Raw genomic sequence first — 22481 nt, 5'->3', positions numbered from 1 at the left:
AGATAAGAATCACGCCTTCCATCTTTACGCTTCATTCTTGTTAGCAAATTACACTCTCAATTCCAGACTGTTGCAAGTTGTTTCCTGCCGATAGCTATCTTATCAGACTGTTTGTTATTTTTTCCAAAGATGTGATTCTCTAGATAACGAATCATAATATTATGTTTATTGAAGTACTTTCAGGCTGATAAAGACTACATACTCTAGGGAAGATTTGATCAACACGATTTCTCACTCTCTTTTGGAAAAACTGCCAGGGCTTTACAATGCAAGCAGTGTGGAGCTCTATTGTGTCAACAGAGCTGATGTTATGTGTACTATCTTATGCATGACAGGATAAAGAGTTCATTAAAGTGAAGTCCAACATTCCTTTATGATGTTATAGAAACAGACGTGACTTTGTATCATGTGAGGGATATGTGTTTATCTCACTGTATCATTTAGTACAATGATTTTGTTTTTGGGCTTAGATTTTGCATCTTATCAGTCAATAAGTCTGTTTATTTTATCACATGCATGGTATAATTTGCACTTTAGCATCGTTTCGCTCTGCTTAACAGATCTTTGATACATTTTAGTGTCACAACTCACCAGCTGGAAGCCACTGTTACAGAACCACTGTTACCAAATATGACGATCAAATACACACACAACTGTTCATGTGGTCATTTATTGGTCTGTCTTCTCTTATTAGGTGCCGGTATCCATGGCGATGATGACCCCACAGATGATAACTCCTCAGCAGATGCAGCAGATCCTCTCTCCACCTCAGCTCCAAGCTTTACTCCAACAGCAACAAGCCCTTATGCTGCAACAGGTAACACACACACACACACTGACACACACGGGTGCATCACCACACACAGAACTTTAAACGATATTTGTGAATGTCTGGGCTGCTGGACATGTCAATGCCAATTGGTAGTGGTACTGGCTAATCAAAATATCAAGAAGATTTTCATTTACTAAGGAACATTTTTGATTAATATATTAAAAAAAAACTTTACTTTTGATCAATTTAAGGCGTCTTTGCTGAATAAAAGTGTTTTAAAAAATAGTACTGACCTCAGACTTCTAAAAGGTAAATCTATACAAGTCTATAAGGAAAAAGTGTCACAATTACCTTTGTATTTATTTATTTATTCTTACTTCCAAACAAAACTCCACATTAATTGGGAAATGTCAAGTTGGCGCCAAGGAGTACAAACTGAAAAAACAAACATTCGAAACCTTTTCAGTTATATGTGTACTCAGACATAAAAACACAAAAGCTTTGTTCCATACTTCCTTAAGAAAACTTAAGCTCTCCCCTCTAAACTGCACAAGCCTTACATGTTTTATACAAGAATCCTGCCAAATCGACAGAAATCTCAGACTGACATCCTTCATTCCAACAGCTGTTGCCAGTGCTTTTATAGAGTGCCGTCGGATGGCACAGTAAATGAACATTCACGTACAAACCCTGTTAATAGGTCCTGAGTGTGGATGTCAGAGTTTGTAATGTAATCGCGTTTTGTATAACTTTGAATGCATCCTCACAGGCATGCCCGGAATGATATCTTCCCCGGCTTTGATGTTACTTGGCTCTGGTGTTTATAAGCGGCATTTACAAGCATACTCTTGTGTTGGCGACGCCTCCTTTGGCTGGTGTCGCTACACGTTTACTCGCCGGCGGTCAGGGAGCGATATGTTAAAGCTATCTTCTTTGTTTATTAGTTGCGCAGCCTCTGCTATCTTGCTGCGATATCGCCTGGAGGCCTGAGGTGCGGCCCCTGAGCAGACATGAAAAAACAAACAATCCCGTTTCTCTCACGTCTCTCAAATATTTAACATCGTCCAAAAATTCTTTGCAGCCTCGACCTTTTCACACACAGTGCTCGGGCAGAAATCAGGTCAGGCACCTCTCCCAAACCCCCCCGATTGAGAACGTGTGATTTTTTTTTTTTTCACAGCTAAAATACGGAAAAGGTTTTCTGTTACATAAATAATCTTGACAGAGAGCAGAATCGATTTAGTAGTAAGAAGGAGGAGGTTGCTTTAGGCGAGTATAAATTGCGCCAAGCTGATCTGACAAATTTATTGAGTCGCTTGCTCACAGAAATCAAAATTCAGCTGTTTGAGAAAAAGAAACTTAATACTTTGTCCCCCTCATCCCGCTTTATTTCTGTCTTTTTTTAAATTTCATATTTAATGAGGACATTGAAATTGAAATAGTTACTGTTCATGGGCCGTTTTACATCTCTAGCAAAAGTCAGTGGGTTTAATGGTTTGCGGTGGTGATGAACCACGTGAGAAGTGGCTTTTAATGCTCACTCTTTCAGTCCGTCCCTGAATCTCTTCCCAGTGGGTGTGGGAGAACGAGTGGGCTTCGGCTTTTTCTGCATGTGAATACCGTTACAAAATACGATTTTACATACAAAGACCATGAGTGCAGGAAAGCGGGAGCAAGTGCATGTTTATGTATGCTTGTGCACTTATGTATATGTGAGTTAACCTTTCCATCCCTCCAACCCTTAATTACAGCCCAGCTGATATATTTTGCCTTTTTTATCCCTTCTCTGTGCTGTTAAGCAAAACCAAGGTCACAATAATGGGAATCTAAGGTGAATGCCTTTCAAGGCGCGCAGTTAAACGTGAAAGGGGCCCACTGAATCAAATCATTAAAAAACCCTTAATTATTCTTTAATTATTCCCACAACTATTCAGCTTCATATTGGCATGAATTAAAGGGGTAATGAGTGGGCGAAAGGCAGCGAGGCCAGGCGGGCGACAGCGAGGCGTGGAGGAGAGTTTTAAACCGAGAGACAGGAGACATATTGCTGGCCAGATGCCTTTAGTGTGGTAAATGGAGTCTCGCTTCACACCTTACAGCTCGCTGACTTCTTTTTTTCAAAAGGACCGTGGCTCAGCATCACAGATGTGAGGTAGCTTTCCTTCAATATCTTGTAAAGTGGCACAACGACAGGTAGTCAAATGTACGCAGTGGTGTGAGATGGCTTTTGTAGAGAGAATACAGCGTTTTAGTGTTGCTTGGCAGAACTGCTCGTCTAAAACAGCAGAAGATGAGTGAGTTCAAGGCTTGTTTAAGACTAAAGTTGTGTACACTCAGGTCAAACCAAGAGTTTGTCTGTTATTCTGTCAGCAGAACATCTGTTTGACCTGGAAAAGTCATGGAAATTAATTTAATAATTGTGCTTTAATTTTAATTAAAATTGAAAAATAATGTTTTTTTTGTTTTATGTGTGTATATAGTATTTTTTCTTTCCTTGTCTGCTCTAAAATATGTAATCGGTTCTTGCACACTTGTGTAGAGGAGTGTTTAATTTGTGAGTGAATTGTTCTTTGGAATCGTTTCTTTGATTAGCAAAATGAACGATTCAATTAGAAAAAAAGTTTCAATAATCACAAATGACTGTAGTCATTGAAAAAAAAAAACAATCCAGGCATTTACTTGAACACATGTACATGACCCCTGACATGCTTAACTGAAGTTTTTAATCTCTTCACATTTTAGAATCTTAGGTTAAAATTCATTTTAAATAGTTTTTTTTTTCAAAGGACAAATATTCCAGTTAGTCTTTTTAATTAATTTGAGGTCAAAAAAGCTGCATGCAGAATAATTATAAAAGACTCTATGTAAAGAATTCATTTTCGAGCATGTCTTATTAAAAGTACCCAAAGTATTTTGTGTCAACTCTCTCTTTTTAAAGTTGCACAGTGTTGTGAAGTGGTACGTAGCCCACAGTTAAGTACCTCATTCCTTGAGTAAGCCCGCATTACATCTGTAAACACTATGGGTGATAAGGAGTTAATGAGGGTATCATTATTCAACTTTTTTCTCCAGCAGCTGTGGCCGAGGTTCCCCCAGGCACTCCACAACAGCCCCTGCGTGTCCGAGGGCCACCGTGCTCTGCTTGTTTCGGTCAACGTGTACTTCCATGTTAAATAGGTCATCCATGCGAAGCTGAGATTTTAATCTTAATAGGCTTTCCTGGGTAAATTAATAATCTGAAAGTAAAACAAACAGCAGAGCAACTGCGGTGGCCACTGCGGTTAGCCAGAGCTACGGTTGGAGATGTGTAATGACAGTGTTAGCGGGTGCAAGCCAGTCCCACTTAGGACTATGTAAAAGAGTAGCAAGTTCAAATAGGTGAAAGTAAACATGGTAGCATAACAGGAAGCCTCTCTCGTGTAATATTTGTTTCTCCTTCAAATGTAGGAAAGGGAAAAGTATTATTGTGAGTTTATTAAATCTTTGGAGGTGAAAACCTTCAAGTATAAACAATTTACTTCCTGTTTTAGTGAACATTTTTGTATATTATTTCCAGATTTTCAAGTGGACATCAAAGGTATGCTACTGCTAGTTTACTGCTATTTGAGTTGCTTTTAAAAATTGTAGCATCTTCTATAGAAATGAGTGTCTTCGGAAGACACATCTGTTTAGTTACTAAGGTATTGATTTGAGTGATTTTATCTTTTTAATGGACCCTCGGTTAGCAAACCTGGAAAGTATGCTGAATAATAATAGTAATGTTTGTCTTGGCAACCAATAAAAACACGTTTAGCACTGCATAAGATTTTCACAGAATCAGTCATTGATAATTGTTAATGATTAAACCTTTCTCCACTCCTCTGCCCTTGCACACCTGTTTCATGTTTTTGTCTAATAACCTTCATTGTTCTGAAGAATGAAACATACCCCTAACCATACTGTGCACACTTAAAATCAATGACTCCCACATGCCTCAGTCTGTTCCCAAAGCTTTTAATCAGAGCAAGGTGTGCCATTGCGAGGTGTATGTGATAAAGCACATATAAGTCTATGTTTACTTTTGTAGAGGAGATAGAGACCCATTCACCTGAGTTTTGAATCAGTAACCAGTGTGTAAACACCTTTCTTGTGCTTTATTAACTTAACACAAACCCTGCACGCAAGCAAACAGAACCAGAAAAACACACAAAAGGTGCTTTTTCATTTGACAATGGCATGATTTTGTATATAATAACCCGTACTGCACGTAACGAAATGATAGTGCCAGGAATAGGGAAGCATCTATGTAGGAATCAGGCAGGTGTCTGTGTTTCAGAAGGCATAAACTGGCTTTTTGTGCTGATCTCGGGCTGGTTTCTACCAACTGTGTTCTAATCATAACTGTTACTCTGGAGGTAGCGATAAAAACTGCTTTGAGATTCGAAGCAAAGGGCAAATTTTACCAGCGTTTCCTCAGACAGGTGTTGTGTGTTTTAGTCCAGTCAATCATAAATAGGGAAGCCTGTCTCGACGCTGTCAGGTGTGCCACGTCAAGAGAAGAGTGGACAGATGATTTACAAGACACATTCATATGCCACCTGCCAGGTGTTTAAGCTGCTTTTTACAGGAATGCTGAAAAAAGATGAATATGCCTTATTATGGAGGCACTTTAGCCCTTAAGCTAGAAGCTGATCTTGTTTTATCCTGTTTTCATTTTTTATGCCTTTAGACATAAATGCAACTCCTTGCACCCGACTACGTCATCCTAGATACCCAGTATCATGTAACTCATTTGATAGCACCACTTTTTCCAGTATAAGCAGATGGACAGGACAGTTTTGGGCAGTCTATTGTGCCATGTGTCTCTTTACAGATGAAGCACTGATGTTCAAATGCCATTTAAAACCATTTATATATGAGAGAAAGGGTTCAATCAGTCATGTGACTTTCATACTACTTTCTGCAGTACATATGAACCTGATATGTTTGAAAGTGTATGTTATTGAGTTTTTTTTGAAGTGCTCTTTTTTCAGCATATATTTATGTTGTATTCTTGCTACACTGAAGTTTGAATTTAGTTTATCTCACATTGAATTTTTTATTTATATATATATATATATATATATAAGTAATGTATCTAAACATTCTGAATAGCATATAGCTTAGTAAAATAGATTTAGCTCTTTTTTATGTTTTGCAATGTAGTGTTACATTTCCATTAAATTAAACTCATTTTCTCTTTCTGTGTCTAGCTGCAGGAGTACTACAAAAAGCAACAGGAGCAGTTGCACCTCCAACTCCTTACCCAGCAACAGCAAGCAGGGAAGCAGGCCAAAGAGGTGAGACACCCCTGCCCCCTCCCTCTGTACTGAACTTCACAGTGTACTTCACCCTCATAGCACCCTAGATGAGCATACTCAAGATGGCTGACAGATGACTTGTCACACAGCAGAGGCCAGTTCCTATTGAAAGCCAGAAACCAGCTCTTTGAAAATAACTGTTCTTATACAGTATGTGAGATTATTGTATGATGGATTTTCTTATAGAGACTCTGAGCATTACATGAAAACCTCATTAGGACAATAGACGATTGACATCTTGTTTTTTTCCTCCTCTCTCAAGCACTCAGTTGCATTTTGTGTATTAAGAGATTCAAAAATGCAGATTGAGACATTTGGGGAATATGGATTTTCATTTCTTTGCCATTGACCAAAGTCATGCTCCGAACCATGGGATTCCCAGCTAATACTCTTTAAGAATTAATTTACAAGTCGCCACTTACTAAGCCTAGGGGAAAATCCCTATTACAACCCACTATGGTGGAGCTGATGATTTTCTTTAATTGTCAATTAATGCACTGGAGGGGGAGAAGGACCTGATCGGGGTAATGAAGGTGAGGGGGAATCATGTTGGATCACTGAGGATAAGACTGCAGCACAACAAAGGCAAGTGTGTAATCGCTTGCCTGCGCACTGCGGGAGAAGAGATCTACACTAATCTGGCGGTCAAATGAATTCCAAACTTATGTGGCCTGTTTTTCGGTGGAATGAGATATATACAACTTAATCAATCAATGAGTTTTCATGAGGGCTTAATGAACAGACAGTTTAGCACAGAGATTAGCACACAGCTGCTAGCACTGTTGCTAGCAACATGCAAGTTACAGTAGTTTGTGAATGTTAAAGGAAAATAGGTCATTGTGTTTGCATCCCTGTGAAAATCCCTAAACCAGCCTAAGAAAATTGGTTTAGGGTAGTCTAGTTAGTCTCCCAGCTTTCCCACTGGTCAGTCAGATGGTTTTCAGCCTGTCTATCTAAAAAAAGCTTCAAAGAGCAGAGATTAACACAGCTGCTACTAGCACAGTTACTAGGAAGTTAGCCTTTAAAGCCTTGCTAGCCTCTCAGTCTCCACAAACTGATGTTAAATTGGTCTAGCTTGTCTCCTAACCTTCCTTAACTTGTGTTAAAATGGTTTGACTGGTCATTGAGATGCATTTACAGACCTGAAAAGAGTCCAAAACCAGCAGAGATTAGCACATAGCTGCTAGCACAGTTACTAGCTAATGTTGTTACAGATTGTTTCCAAACCTGACTAAGGTGTTGATGATGTTTTAGTCTCTTATCTGGCATTCCATCTGAAAGGTGGCTAAAAATCCAGCAAAGCAGAAAACAGATCCCAGCACTTACCATGTTTGTAGACTAGCTAGTTAGCGTCAACTGGTCTAAATGAAAGAACCTACAGTCCATTTGTATTTATGGACTCATATAGGTCAGTTCTCGTCTGAGTTGTGTAGGGTTGAGTGTGGTTTGCTGTCTTCTGTATTTGTGACTGAGAGGATCAAAAAATGAATGAGCTCTTGACTTCATAACAGGTGAGTGACTGAGATGGGTGGCGAGCGAGGGTGGATGCTATAGGTCATGGAGGACAGGGATTAAGACCCGTTAGATATGCCCCATACAGCATTGTGACTGATAGAGCAAATGCTAGCAAATACACAAGGTGTCTGAAACACACATACACAGAGTGACATACACACATACACACTCCAGCAAATGAGACCAGTATCCTGAGATTTTCCACAGATAGTCAAGGAACGTGACATAGACCATGGAGGAAAAAAAGAAAAGGAAAAAGATTGAAAAGTGAGAAGGAGGGAGGGGAAAGGTATAAAAAGCACGACTAACCTTATTCAAGGCCTCAGGAGTTTTTCAGACATTTTCCCTTATTAAATATTAGAGCGAGGGAGACGGTGTGCTCTTCTAATGGAAGAAGAGAAGGGAAATTAAATTGGGAGGGCAGTGGTCAGCTCCTCTTCCCCGCGGATCAGCTCACGTTTGTTCTGGGCTTCTTTAGTCGGCCTGAAATATGGCCCTATACAAGTATGCTAGCATGCTTGGCCAACATAGACTTAACTTGTGCTTTTGCGTTACTGTCTTTGTAAGAACCAGAAGTCCTCCTTTCTGCTGCCCCACCGCACAATTATATTAGGTTGGAAGTCTACTGTACCACCACCTGTAGCTTCCTTGCTTAAAGATGTTTGCTTAAAGGTTAATATTAAAAGTGTTTAATATTTTTTTTATTCCTTTTTACGATTTTATTTTCTTATTTTTTATTTATTTTTATTATTAAATAAATACATAAAACATTTTTATCATACTTGTATACTGTAGAGTACATTTTAGGTTATGGAGATATTACTAGTAAATGGATGCTGTCTGGAGTGTCAGTGCAAGGAAAACTGGATATAGGCATATTATATTAGGACATCTTGAAAGTTTCTTCTGTGTAAGTGTTTGTTTACTTGCGTGTTGTCTGCCATGTGTTGGTGTTCCCCTGGGGATGAGTGCACTGACAGCACTGGACTAACAGTAAAGCAGTCAGGCGTGAGGAGAGGAAAAAAGATAGCAACACAAGTATGTGTGGTGTTTCTCATCCCTCTAGCCCTCTTTTAAACCCCTTCATTTTCTAAAACCACCCTTTTCTTTGTTAGGCCATGCTGTTGGTCCACCTAGAACAGGAAACTGCCCCCTGAGACCATGAAGCTAGCTGCACCCCTGGCTGTAATACCACCTTTCATTTGTCATTATTAGCATGAAGTTTAAACGGTTATGGCAAGTGGCCTCTTCATATAATCTGTGATTGATATTGGAAACTCAAACTCTCAGGACTTTGCTTTTGTAAAGAGGTTGGAGATGGAGAAATGACACGTTATGCTCTCTCTCAGTAAAAGAGGCTTTAATTGCCACCCATATCACTGCCAGTCAGCACAAGCAGGTTGAGAGGTGAGAGACTGTAGACAGAAAGAAGAAAGGGAGAGATGGTTGCCACACACATTTTTGCATCATCAATCCCAACTTTTGCTCTTTTTCAGTTTTTTATTGTTTCAGCCACTCTCTCTCACTCTCTCAGTTTGACGGCTGAGCTGTGGAGTCACCCTGGAGTCAGTCTAATGAAGTAGTGCTGTCAGTCGGGCCTGGCGTGCCCAAACTCTGTTTGATGTGCTCATAAATCAAGCTGACAGGCCTGTTACTCCGCTAGCTTTAGCCACTCAACTGCATCTAATGTAAACAGCGTGCAGACACAATGTGTTAAAGAACTTGAACTGTGTCCCATGGGAGAAAGAGAAAGGAGAGAACACAGGGATGAAGTGAGGGATAGACATGCTGAATATTGGTGTTACCACACTTCTTTCAGTTGCGTGTTAACTGAATGTTCTCTGTTGGCTTTTATCGAATCTGTCATTCTCAAAAGTTAGGGAAGAGAACAAGTACGGCCCTCCACAGAGAGCTGAGTCTGGATTCATGAAAGAAAAAACTTAAGAAAATTATTAATATTTCAAGAATTGCACTTGACATTCTCAGATATTTACAGTTTTTTTGTGAATGTGTGTGTGTGTGTGTGTGTGTGTGTTTTGAAGTACAAAACAAGGTCCATTTTTTGTAAAGTTGTTCCTGAATTTCAAATTAAGACATGCATAATCATGACAGATCCTTTAAATTTTCATTCAGTTTGTCACTTCAGAGTACTCTATTCCTAGTAATAGTAATAGTAATATGTATCATACATAGCTAGCTAGCTTTGCTGTAATGCTTAATATTTGAAACTACCCAATAAATTCATTCAACAACTTAAAAAGGTTATTTACCATGATTTTTCAGAACTCGCTTTTCAGAAATTCACATTCTTCTTAACTTTCGTATATAGAACCATTTTAACTAAAATGTAAAAAAAAAAAATAATCTGAATTTTTCTTTCTTTTTTTTTTTGTGAATATAAGAAAAAAAAAACTTTGTTTTTAAGTTAGAAAATATGAAGAAAATAGCATTTAAGATGTTTATTTTTTTATTTTTTTTTTTTTTGTTTTTTTTGTGAATCTGCCATCTGGACTTTGTAATAGTTGCTCTGTTCCTAGTGATCTAGTGATCTCTCCACACACAGTAGTTACAAAAAAGCCAAACATAAAAAAACAGTGCAGTCACACAGTAAAAAAAAAAAAAAAAAAAAAAACACATTTGAAAACCCTACTTTTTCGAGCTCATCCTAGAAGGTTAGTCTGATTTTCACCAAAACTGGCTCAGATCATCTTCAGATGATGCTGGCAAAAACATATGGAATTCTAGTTGATTTGTTAAACCATTCTTGAATAACGTGTGAACAATATTCACATGTCAGCCAGTTGTGATTTCGTATTTTCATAGATGGAATTGTTTACATATACCGCATCAACAAAATTGATGGCTTGATCTCTGCAATGCTTGCAAATGCAATTGCTTTGACTGCAACACCTATAGGTCAACAGTAATAAACCTTTCAATCATATTACTAGTGTCTGTATTTATGCTTTTTCTGATATTTGGTCAGATGCTTACTTCCCTGCTTGCTTCTGTAGTTTTTTTTTTTTTTTTAGTATAGTATTACGTTGTTAGCTTAGCAGCATGCTAATGTCAGACTATTTAAATCACTTGTGAGTTAATTCTCTTGTGTGAAGCACTATATGAGTTGCTGCCTGTTCCAAATTGTTCATTTATGAGGATTCATGATTGTTAGGATACTGTCTTTGAAGATAGTTGCATATGTCGGTAGTAGGGAACAAAGCACCTCACTAGGTTTTGGAAAGGGCCTGTGTTTTCTCTTTTCTCTGTTGATGTTGACCCATGTGGCCCTTTCCCATGGGGCCTTGTGCCCCAGGCAGAGGCCTCAAACACTTCTCTGACAGTGAGATTAAGAAACTACCTTTAATTATTTTTCTTTTTTTATTTTCCTTCCCGCCTTTTACAATTTTTCTTTCTCCCCTCTACTTTTTTCATTCCGTTATCTTAAAGAAGATAAGGCCCATCTCTCATTGGGGGGACATCAAAAAGCTTGTTGCTTGAAACAGTGGTCTGACACAGGCCAGTTCAGGAAGGAGGACATTTATCACGATGACACCAGCTGACCTTATCGGCACATGCCATGTATTCCATAGCACTCACCCTTACCCTTACACATACAAACACACACACACACAGAGAACTCTCCACATGAGTTTGTACTGGTTGCTTTATTGTTTTAAAGGTGCGTGTATACTTTCAACAAGGTTTCTAAAGTACTACTCATCTTCCTTTTTTTTTTTTTTTTGGATCAGTTTTGGATCTTTTTAGAAGTCACACTGAGGCTGCATTTATTAGATAACAAATACAGTAAAAACTGTCATATTTTGAAAAATCATTACAATTTAAAATATTTTTTCCATGTTAATATATTTTAAAGTGTAGTTTTTTTCTTGTGATGCATAGATGATGTTTTTAGCGGCCATTATTCCAGTTTTTAGTGTCACATGATCCTTCAGAAATATGCTGTAAAATGCTGATTCGGTGGTCAAGAAATTTTTATTTTGATCAAATTTGTAAAACAGCTGAAAAATGACTGTCTGCACACATTGAGACCTGTTTATGAAACAGAGAAAGAGGGTTGTGGAGTCACGCTTCTCAAGTTTCACAAAGCACATTTCATGCATAGTGAAAAAATACCAAGCCTTATCGTGAAATGATAAACATCTGATGTCATATAATCTGGAACTGTTCTTAACATTGTGCACAGATGTTGTTAGACACTGTTTATTGCCGTGTTAATTGCGCGCCAACCACATGCTAACAGATTGCTACACACAGGAATGAACAAGCATGCTTGCGAGCGTGTCTTTGGTGTCGGCCCTAGACCACATGGACCTGTCACTCCCAGATTAATGTGTTATCTCTTAATGCACAAGGCTTCACAGTGCACTTCGACACTTTGAACCGAGTCTAAGCATTTTGTTGTCTGCTTGTTGTCTACCGCTACAGGAAGTCCTTTAGTGATTGGAGAAGAAAATATCTCTATTCCAGGATATGTCCAATCTAAACATGTCCTGGACAAGGTTGAAGGCTTATAAAAGCCAATGAATGTCTCATCTTTTCCATCTTCTGCATCCTGCAGCTCTACAAGTCTCTTCCTCTCACTTTTCCCATTTATTTGTTTTGTTGTGTAACATGCTTTTCTCTCTCTCTAATTCTCAGCAGCAGCAGTTGGGGAATAAACAGTTGGCTTTCCAGCAGCAGCTGATTCAGATGCAACAACTACAGCAGCAACACATTTTGAATCTACAAAGACAGGGCCTGGTGAACCTACAGCCGGGACAAGGAGCAGTACCCATTCAGAGCCTGCAGCAAGGTACACATACCAGTGCAGTCACACACAGTATGCATACTTTTCTGGCAAACAAGGCTGAGGATTGACAGTTTTCCTGCAATTGTGTAAGAACTCAGTGTTTGTGAGACAGTACCTGATCACTGAGTTTCAATAGACGCTTTGCTATCCTGTAAGGCAAAAGGTGCTGCCCAGTGTGATTTTGGTATTATTTCTATATATATATATATTTTTATAAGACAATTTTAATGCAAATAATTAATGTATATCTTTAAAGGTACAAAACTCTTCCCTAGGTCTATTAGCTGGTCAATATTGACCACAAACATGTGACTCCGCCGAGCCCCAGGGTGAGGTGCTACAACCGCAGGCCTCTCAACCCGGTGGTCTGTCTCTTTCACAGCTCTCCTCTTGTCCTCAACAGCCAGAAAAACGCCAAACTCCTTTCGAGATGCCTATTAAAGGAAAGTGGAGCTCTGGAGGAAATGCAGCGTGCTAAATAAATGCAGCATCTGTGTTCATACCCATAGCTCAGGACCAGATGGCGGTCTCAGCCTGAAGCCAGACCTGTGTTCGCCGCCCACTTATTCTTCCTTAGTCAGCCCTAACCACACACACAAACACACACACACTCTAATGCTCATTCTCAGATTACCCCGCTACTACACGCACAACGTTTAATGCTAATAAAGCTGGCTGTAAAATGAATCCCTTATTCGCCTTCATCCAAAATTTGGCAGTGAGCTATCATCTCAATCTATTAGAGCGGGATGGAGCCCCCTGGAGACTAACTACAGCCATGTCCATGGACCCACATGTGAAGCTTGTTAACTTAATCAGCTCATAAAGAGATAAAAGCAAAGCTTGATTGTTGGTTTGTGGAAGGCAGTCATTTGGATAATAGGTAAAATATGCCACAAAATCCACCAGGCTTTGTGCGCATGCTAGGAGGGGGCTTATGTGTGTGCGCCCATTAGTTTTACATGCTCCAGATGCACTTATCCTACAGAAGGAAATGGAGGTTTCGGATCATTTTTGAATGTTTTTTTATTTTTTATTTAGTTTTCCTTGTTTTGTCAAAGGGCCCTACCAAAAATGGATTTCGACTGCAAACTGGCCTCTGTCCACCAAAATTAGACACATCAACTTTTACAGGTTCCACAGCGGTCGTAACATTACAAGAGCTTCAACAGGACAGAACAAACAGGGAGCCGACTCAAGTTTCCATGCCAAAATCCCTGCCACTCTTGCCGATAGGGCCTCCAAAATGATCCCAGTCTTTTATTAGAGTGCTTGACTCTCATTCTCACCCATTGCTCTTGACATCTCTGATTATTTCAGTCTTAAGAAAACATAGACTCAAGATCCAGAATCCTGAGTGGGCCTACCACACACACACACATGCACACGGCTGCTTTTAGAAGAGTAGTCTGGTGGGAAAAAAAAAGAATGGGAAAGAGCAAGGAGCAAGGCAGAGGAAGGTTCGCAGATTGATGAAAATAATTTTTCACGACAGCTGTAAACTTTTGGCTTTGGCATCTTTCTGGCGTAGACCCTCACACCCACCCCACCCCCATTGCTTATGTCATTGTTTCAATGGGTCTGATGAACAATAAACTCTGGGCTCTTGGAATCCCTTCAACAAATCCTGCAACAGAGCAGAAACACGGAATTTCCCCACAATCCCTCTCTGAAAAGAAGCCCTCCATTATGACTGGCCAGCCAACCATGTGCATTCTTCTGGCTAGTCATGCTTGGCCGTAGCTGCCACTAAAAAGGATTTGTTCTCTGATCCATGGGTGGCGCCAACTGTTGTTGTTGATGTTTTCGTGTTTGTTTGGCGTGTCCAGCCATTCTCTCAGAAAGGCTAGAGTTTCAAACCCAAGTGACTCAATGCATTCGACAGACTGCTAGTCGGGATGACTTTTGGTTCTTTGTAATACTCACTTAACAGTTAAAGTCTGTCTGACTCAGCTTTATGCTTTGTGATCACCATGCCAAACTTTTCTTAAATTTTATGTTTATTTTTTTTTATCAGAATTTGTGATGTATGGAGCTAGAAGAGGGAGCAGACATAATAAACCAAAGGGGAATTCGTTATGTTGCCTTGTGAGCAGTCTCAATGGCCATCCACTTATCAAGATTAATCACTTTTAGATGGTAGTCAGACAATGTAATGTAGTATGAGCTGCGGTAAAACAGTACAATAAATGCTTACGTTTTATATATTACCATTCAAACGTTTGGGGTCTGTAATATTATATATAATATAATATATATAAAAATTACATACATTACAATTAACAGGTAAAAAAAAAATTAAAAAAAATAGTGACTAAAAAAAGTCTTACTTGAGCTTCTTTAAACTTATGCTGCATCAAAAAGAAATTCAAAAATAATGTCTGTTTCCAAGCAGGTTGCCCTAACACTCGCCTGTCATTGGTCAAGTAAACAGGTAGCCCCGTCCCAAACTCACATCATTGGCTGAGTCAGTGTTGCTATGCTAGCCTGCTCCTACTAACAGAGTAATATTTTGAAAACACCACATTGTTTATGCATGTGAGAGAAATCGACCTAACAATGGTTTACTCATAGTCTCTGAACATTAAGTAAAGTTTTAACGTCATGACACATCAGCTTCAATAAACCAAATACCAAATGCTAAATTGATCTCAATTTCAGGAACACAGTCTTGTATGTAAAGCTGAGGTTGGCTTCAATGTTTTCTGTGAGGTGTGTGTGAGAGAGAAATAGAGACTATGTGGCCAACCACAGGGGAAACGCCTCACCTGGCTCTGTCTGTGTGCGACTGTGTGTGTGTTTGGAAGAAAATGAGATACAAAAACACTTCACTGTAGGTAAACCGCTCCATCTCCACCCTGTGTCCTCCCTTCCACTTCCTATATTCTGTCTGCTCTTTCACAAAAGTAGAAACTGGCAGAAATCACCTCCCTCCCTCTGTCCACAGCAACAGCGCCATGCCACCGGGCTGGCTCGGTTATTTGCAGGGTTAAAATACATCCATGGTTCTTTAGTGCTCTGTCAGGCTGTCTGTGACTAGTGAACAACAGCCTGTAGCTGCAAGTGTGGCCATACATCATTTCCTTGGCCCCAGGCCTGCTGGGAAGAGAGGGGGGAGGGGGTGATGAAGAGAGCCAGGCCAGGCGAGGAGTTTTGTTTTGGCGGGGTCTGGGACAAGAATGCGGACGGACCAGACATAATATTTAGATTACTATTAAGTCTTTGCCATGTGAGATAGCATAGCAGGCAGTGGCTTTTCGGGAACAGTGTGCGCCAGACGAGCTTGGGTGGCCCCCCTTCTTCTTTTTTTTTTTTACACTCTCAAATCTCCCTCCCAACCTAGACCCCCTCTGCCTTTCTAAGAGATAAAAACAATCCCGAATTCAGCAAGTTTAAGGAAAAAAAAAATGCCAAGAGTGCATCTCGCCAAGATTAATTCACCCAGTGAGCTGCAGTGCCGGTCGGGACAGTGATAATTACAAATGGAGGTAGCGAGGGGGATTTCTGGAGATGTTGAAATATGACAAAAACATGCTGAAATTAGTCATTTGCTTCCTTAAATTTGGATGGGTCCCTCCTTCTGCTGTCCTGTGAACTTAACAAGTTCCACTGGCATGCCCCCCCTCCCGTAAGGAAGTGTGACACGGTGTGCGCCTGGTGTTTTATGGCTTGCCACACTAATGTCAGCGCACTGCCAGGCTTTGTGATCTCTGGGGCTGGATGCACTGCCAGCTGGCCACCGTTCAAGATGTGGTGAGGTGGAGGGGGGCTTTGGAGGTGTGATAAGGAGATATGTAGGTTTGGATGCTTTCCGAAGGAGCTCTCATCATTCAACACTGGGCTTATAGTCTTCAGCACAACAAAGATGAGAAAAACTAATAAACATACTGAAAAACTCTCTGCGTAGAAAAGGTTTCATCATATGGCACCTGTTGTTGACTTAGGGCTTTTAAAGCACCTTTTTGTGTTTGTGTTTCAATGGAGATTGTAGATTATAGCATTTACAGTTTAAGTGGTAGTTTCACTTTTCTGTCTAAGTACTTCATGATTAATGGTAATAAATAATGATTTATAGTCTGGATCTCTTGCTTGCTTTCTGTCCATCACAGCCATGTGTCCCACGGACCTGCAGCAGTTGTGGAAGGATGTGGCCTGTGTTCAGAGCACAGAGGAGGCCATGAAACACGAGGGCCTCGACCTGACCACCAACAGCTCCAACACTACCTCATATTCAGCCTCCAAGGTCTCACCTCAAATCCCCCATCATCCTTTGCCAAATGGACAGAACTCTGTTCACACTCCAAAGAGAGACAGGTCAGTGGAAAATGCACAGGCATTCTTTATTGTGTACCTGATGATTTTTTTATAGTGTGTCAATGGTATGATTAATCAAAAATCAAAAATAATTGCAAAAGTGAGAAATATATATATATGTGTGTGTGTGTGTGTGTGTGTGTGTGGAGTGGGTGGAAAGGTTCTGTGATAATCTAAATGAGAGGTGAGCAGCTGTGTGAGAGCAAATTGGTCCTACTGTGGTGTACTCATACATTCTTTCCATTTTTAAGAGCAAGACTCTTTGAGTGGATCTCGTCCTTCACCAAGGAGTCCAGTGACGAGCATCTCACGCCTTATTCCAAAGGCACTTCCCTGCAGAGCACTCAGTGAGTAACACACGCATGTACTTTATGTATATACACACAGGGTTACCTATCCATCTAAATGAGGACGTAACTTAGACTGGCATTGTTCTTATATGAGGGTAGTTTATCAAACCTACTACACAGAGCTGACCCACTCTATACATACACACAAAGACACTCTTACAATATGTGCATTTGAAAAATGTGTTAATTTTAATGTGCAAATTAAGAATAAATAAAAGAATTGTCGGACTAATAAATGTTACATTAGCAATGCTTTAGCACTTGTTTGTTTGCTTACTATACTGTCAGTTGTAAATTGTAGTTGCAACCAGTGTACAGATTTTACTGTCTGCCTTCCAACTGCAGATGATATTGATATTTGATATCACCATGAATCTAAAATTTTATTATTTTGTTAATTAGTTTATTTAGCTTTTTTATTTTTATTTTTTAGCATTTATGTAGTTTATATTAATAGTGTGCATAACTATATAAATAAAAGCTCCAGCAAAAACGCTTTTAATCAACATTTTAGTTTTTTGATCAAGTTTTTAATCAAACTTTTGAGGTTCGCTTATATGGTGCTGCAGTGTGTCGTTTGCAGCAGTTCTGTGGATCTTTTTATGTAATATGGCCATTTTTGCACTGGTGGGGCCTCAAAACTACAGCTACATACACCCACACACACCAGCAGCACTAACACACACCCCACCCTGTCATGCTACGCGGACATGGCTAAACAGAAAGTAAAGCGCGCTATCCATCATGTTTTCTTCTAACACTGCTCTCCTAGCCTAGCACATTTCCACACAAACACACACACACACACGCAACTCAAAAGGGAAGAAAAACTGTGCGGTGAGGCTAATACATGGCACATGTGGACAGTGTGGTTGCCAGTAGTTTGTAATGTCTAGCGCTCAAGCAGCTTCTGAATTGCGTGGGCCGTCCACTGCCAGCACATCTGATGAAGAGGAGGAGGGAGAGTGTGTGTGCACGCCGCATCAGGAGGGCCTCATCTGCTAGCAAGCTGCTTTATATTAAGCAGTACTCTGATGTGGAATTGGGAAGAGTTCCCCAGACCTTCCACAAGCCACGCATTCCGCCCCCCACCCCCTTTAGCCCCCTGCCTATGCTTAGCAGCAGTCAGACACATGACGAAGGATTTTGTGGTCCCTGCACTCAACAAAAAAAAAAAACAAGCTACATGCTAGACCGTGGCGGCTGGCCAGGCCCGAAATGAAAAATTGCTGGATGAGACTGCTGGCGTGGGTTCGAGGCTGATCCGTTATGGGTCTCTACAGAAGCTAGGCCAGAGAGATCCGATCCAGACTTCTCGGCCACAGAGCACACAGCGGCTGTATCTCAAACGAAACAAGACCGTAGCATTTATCCCCAGGCCCCACCAGTAGGCCCTGTCAGCACATCAGCAGCCACCTTAACCGTACTCCCGCCGTTACCGAGAAACATCTGAAGTTCATCCACTTTCATTCATAATTAGATGGCGGCTCGTTGTTCCTGGCCGCATCTGAGGACATTTAAACCTGCGTCGTAGCACAGGATGCTAATACAATGACATGCACTTACTATTGGAAGCCTGTCAGTCACTATTATGGAAAAGCTGTCGTTTTTTACATTTGTCAGGTCCTCTCAAACTGCATTTGCTCAAAGCCTTGTGGAAGACTGGCTCAAAACTATCGGCTTTCCCAGACAGGAAATGTTTCAGACTGTTTCCATTGCTTCATTGCTTTGTATTGGTCACATGTGTGTGAGGCTACCATGCTGACTGCCTGAAAAAAATTGCAATAAAATCTTGACACCAATGGGTTGTTATGATTAAGCAAGCTGGTGTTTAGATGTTAAATATATATAGTACAGACCAAAAGTTTGGACACACCTTCTCATTCAAAGAGTTTTTTTTTTTTTTTTTTCATGACTACGAAATTTGTAGTTTCACACTAAAGGCATTAAAACCATGTGGAATTATATACATAACAAAAAAGTGTGAAATGACTGAAAATATGTCATATTCTAGGTTCTTCAAAGTAGCCACCTTTTGCTTTGATTACTGCTTTGCACACTCTTGGCATTCTCTTGATGAGCTTCAAGAGGTAGTCAGCTGAAATGGTCTTCCAACAGTCTTGAAGGAGTTCCCCGAGAGATGCTTAGCACTTGTTGGCCCTTTTGCCTTCAGTCTGCAGTCCAGCTCACCCCTAAACCATCTCGATTGGGTTCAGGTCCGGTGACTGTGGAGGCCAGGTCATCTGGCGCAGCACCCCATCACTCTCCTTCTTGGTCAAATAAAGAAGGAAATAAAGAAAATAAATGAAAATAAAGAAAACTCTTTGAATGAGAAGCTGTGTCCAAACTTTTGGTCTGTACTGTATATATATATATATATAATATCTAAACTCTCCTACCACTTACAGTATGTCAAGGTTTAGTGTGATGTAACCATTTATAGTTTGACTAACTAGATTTTTTTTGACACTTTCAGCTCAACCCACGAGGAACACACGGCCTCCCACCCACTCTACGGACACGGCGAGTGCAAGTGGCCTGGCTGTGAAGCGCTTTGCGAGGACATGGGCCAATTCATCAAGTGAGTGACAGCTGTCCATCAAATCCACTTCACGCTAAATTCATGTCAAAGCTCGTAACTTGCATAAACCTCCGCCCCGAGCAACAAAGCATTCATCATTGCCTGCTGCGTCCCACAGAACAAGTCTCTGGCTGTTAACGTTACCCTACCTCAGTGTGCATTCATCCTTTTTCCGATGAGCTGGCAGATCACTTGTAAACGAAAGGCCTTCTCTTGTGCTGAAGTGAGTGTGGGGATGAGAGGAAAGGCATTAAGAAAGCCAGGCGACTGACAACCGTGTTCAGGTGTGATGTTTGAACAGACAAGAGACGAATGAATTCCACAGGGAGATGGGGGGTGCAAGGTTATTGCTGGAGAGAGCGTGAGACATTCTCCAATGCTGTGGGACTGTACTGGTGTATGGAAAAAAGAGAGCTAACACTTGATAGACAGGTATTTCAGTCACTGAACACAATCAAAGTAATTTGTCCAAAGTTAAATGGATGGACAAACCTTTTAGAAACCTTATATTCATCAAAGAATCCTAAAATCCTGTTGTTAGAAAAACTTTCTGAAAGATCATATTATGGCACTGAAGACTGGAGTAATGGCTTCTCAATAAATTCAGCTTTGTTGAAATTATTTTAAATGTAAAACATTTCACAATATTATAGATTGATCAAACAAATGCAGTATTGGTGAGCATAATCTCTTTTTTTCATCACACTTGCTACAAAGCAGGTCCCAAACTACTAATACTACAGTATTAGTATTAGTTACTAAAGTATTACTTAAACTACAAGTTGATGCACTAAAGGTAAACTGACTTTTCATACCTTTTGGGTCTGTTAATCTCTGAATTCATACTATGGCAGTGTGCAATAACTCAATAATTGAGCTGTATGGACTTTTTTTCCCAAAAGCATAAAAATACTTGTGCACAGGAAGCTAGTTCACACATACCCTGAAAGTTACCATATAGACAGATGTTCTGTACTCTTCCTGTTGACCTGTTGTGTGTGTGTGTGTGTGTGTGTGTCTGATCAGGTAGCTGCCCACAGCTCTTCGATGCGGTCAGAGGCCGATTAACTCCCTGCTCCCATAATTCCGCCTCTCCATCCCTGAGCGCTTCACTGCTGGGTCAAGCAAATTGTTTTCACGCTTCGTTAGTGGTTTACTTAATTAGCTCATTTACAATTAGAAGCTTTTGTTTCTTGGATACAAGCAAAGACATCAAAAGGAGGCTCCCTCCCCTCCTCTATCTCCCATTTCCCAATCTCCTTTCTTCTCGCCATCTCTTTTCTTCGCGCGTGTGTTTGCCAGTTTGGGGTCTTTAGGGACGCTGGGGGGCCGAGAGGAGATAAAGAGAGGAAGAGATCAGACAGGGAAGGCGATGTAAACAGACCAATTGTCTCTGTGTGTTAAAATAATGAGACTTCACAGTGGAAAGTCCTGACATGTCCGCCTGTCACAGGGGTGCGAGCCAGACTGTTACTGCTGCCATTGTCCCAGCGGACTCCAAGCTTGCAATGCACGTTCTCTCTACTGTTTATTTTCTCTCTCTCAAAACACCTCCTTTGATTTCTGGCAAGTCAACGATGTCTCTTACAGTAGCCGGGAGTTCTTGTCCATTAATGAGTGGCGGTCACATCCCTGTGTGTTTATTTCCTTTGACGAGATGTTCGGCCCTCACATTGTCTTTTGACTCCAGAGCTGTGCTTCCTCGAGGGGACTGCTGTATTGACAGGCCGGAAAGATGTGTATGTAAATTTCCTTCGAGAGATGACGGGGGAGAAGAGCGCGTTCGGTGCACGCGGGAGGGAGCGGGAAGCACGTATGATGGTTGCTGACATGCACATCAAAGAGCCGGAGAGTCTGGGAAAGTTTTAAGAGTAAAGCTGTTGTTTGGTTGCACGGTATCTCATTTCACATAGCCTCGGGGCAAGCGGAGAAGGGGGGAGAGGACGCGAGATAAGAAGGGAGGGGGTGACAGAGATTGCCGTCAGTGCCGTGCAGAAATGGCCGAGTCAGAACACTTTAGTCATCGCTAAAGACAGGAAGAGAGGAGTCTCTCTCTCTCTCCTTCTGTTCTTTTTGTCTGTTCTATAGCCCCATCTGGCAGCCTGCCACTCATAGTAGGAAATGAGGCCCACATGGAATCGGTGCCCGCTGAACAAGCGCCCGCCATTCACAAAGCTCTACACATTGCCCTTGCCCCATGCATGTTCAGTTTGGGTAATTTAATAAAGCTTTCAGCTTCCAATAAGGGGACGTTCACACAGAATGTGTGCTTTTTTAAAATGTTTGGTCTATCTAAACACACAGTAGATGGATGTATTTGATCATCACGCAATAGTTTCCCCTCGCCTCTTTTGATTGGTCCAGTGTTTTAAAATTAACATTGATGTGTTGGCCTGCATGTCAAAAGTTGAACTTTTTAGAGTTTGGCACTTTGTGTCTTGTGGTACTCATGCATGAGACACAGAAGCAGCGAGACATGGTCAATGGTCTAAAATATCCATCTAGCAAATGTTAATTAGAATAACTATTAAAAAGAAGTGCAATTTAACACATAAAAACATGTCCGGTATGAACTACTAAGAGTGTAATACTCTCAGCACTTTTTAACACCATTTTAGAATTTTTACAAATCCTTTTCACGGAAATCAGTGCAAGAAATGCTGAAAACTTTTCATCCCCAGATGAAATCTCTCTCTTGTTTTCTCTTTTGTTTTGGCTACAGTAGTAGTGTGAGAGTGATAAAACGCTCATTCACTTTTAAATTAAATTTTCACTCTCAGTCTAAGCTCTTTAATGATGT

General features: G+C 40.6%; 1 protein-coding gene across 2 annotated transcripts in view; it reads left to right on the top strand.

Annotated features, from left to right (window-relative positions):
* LOC113055232 (forkhead box protein P4-like) overlaps positions 1–22481 on the top strand; it is a 122604-nt gene that overhangs the window by 75392 nt on the left and 24731 nt on the right. Inside the window, exons 4-9 of one of the 2 annotated variants that reach the window (XM_026221352.1) lie at positions 695–817; positions 6004–6090; positions 12286–12439; positions 16546–16750; positions 17002–17097; positions 19577–19681. In XM_026221352.1, the coding sequence (XP_026077137.1) occupies positions 695–817; positions 6004–6090; positions 12286–12439; positions 16546–16750; positions 17002–17097; positions 19577–19681 (770 nt within the window). The remainder of the gene's footprint in view (positions 1–694; positions 818–6003; positions 6091–12285; positions 12440–16545; positions 16751–17001; positions 17098–19576; positions 19682–22481) is intronic. The other variant, XM_026221353.1, reaches the window with a different exon arrangement.

The sequence above is a fragment of the Carassius auratus genome, chromosome 36, assembly GCF_003368295.1.
Source record: "Carassius auratus strain Wakin chromosome 36, ASM336829v1, whole genome shotgun sequence".
Taxonomy (NCBI): domain Eukaryota; kingdom Metazoa; phylum Chordata; class Actinopteri; order Cypriniformes; family Cyprinidae; genus Carassius; species Carassius auratus.
This window is presented reverse-complemented; position numbering and strand designations above follow the sequence as displayed.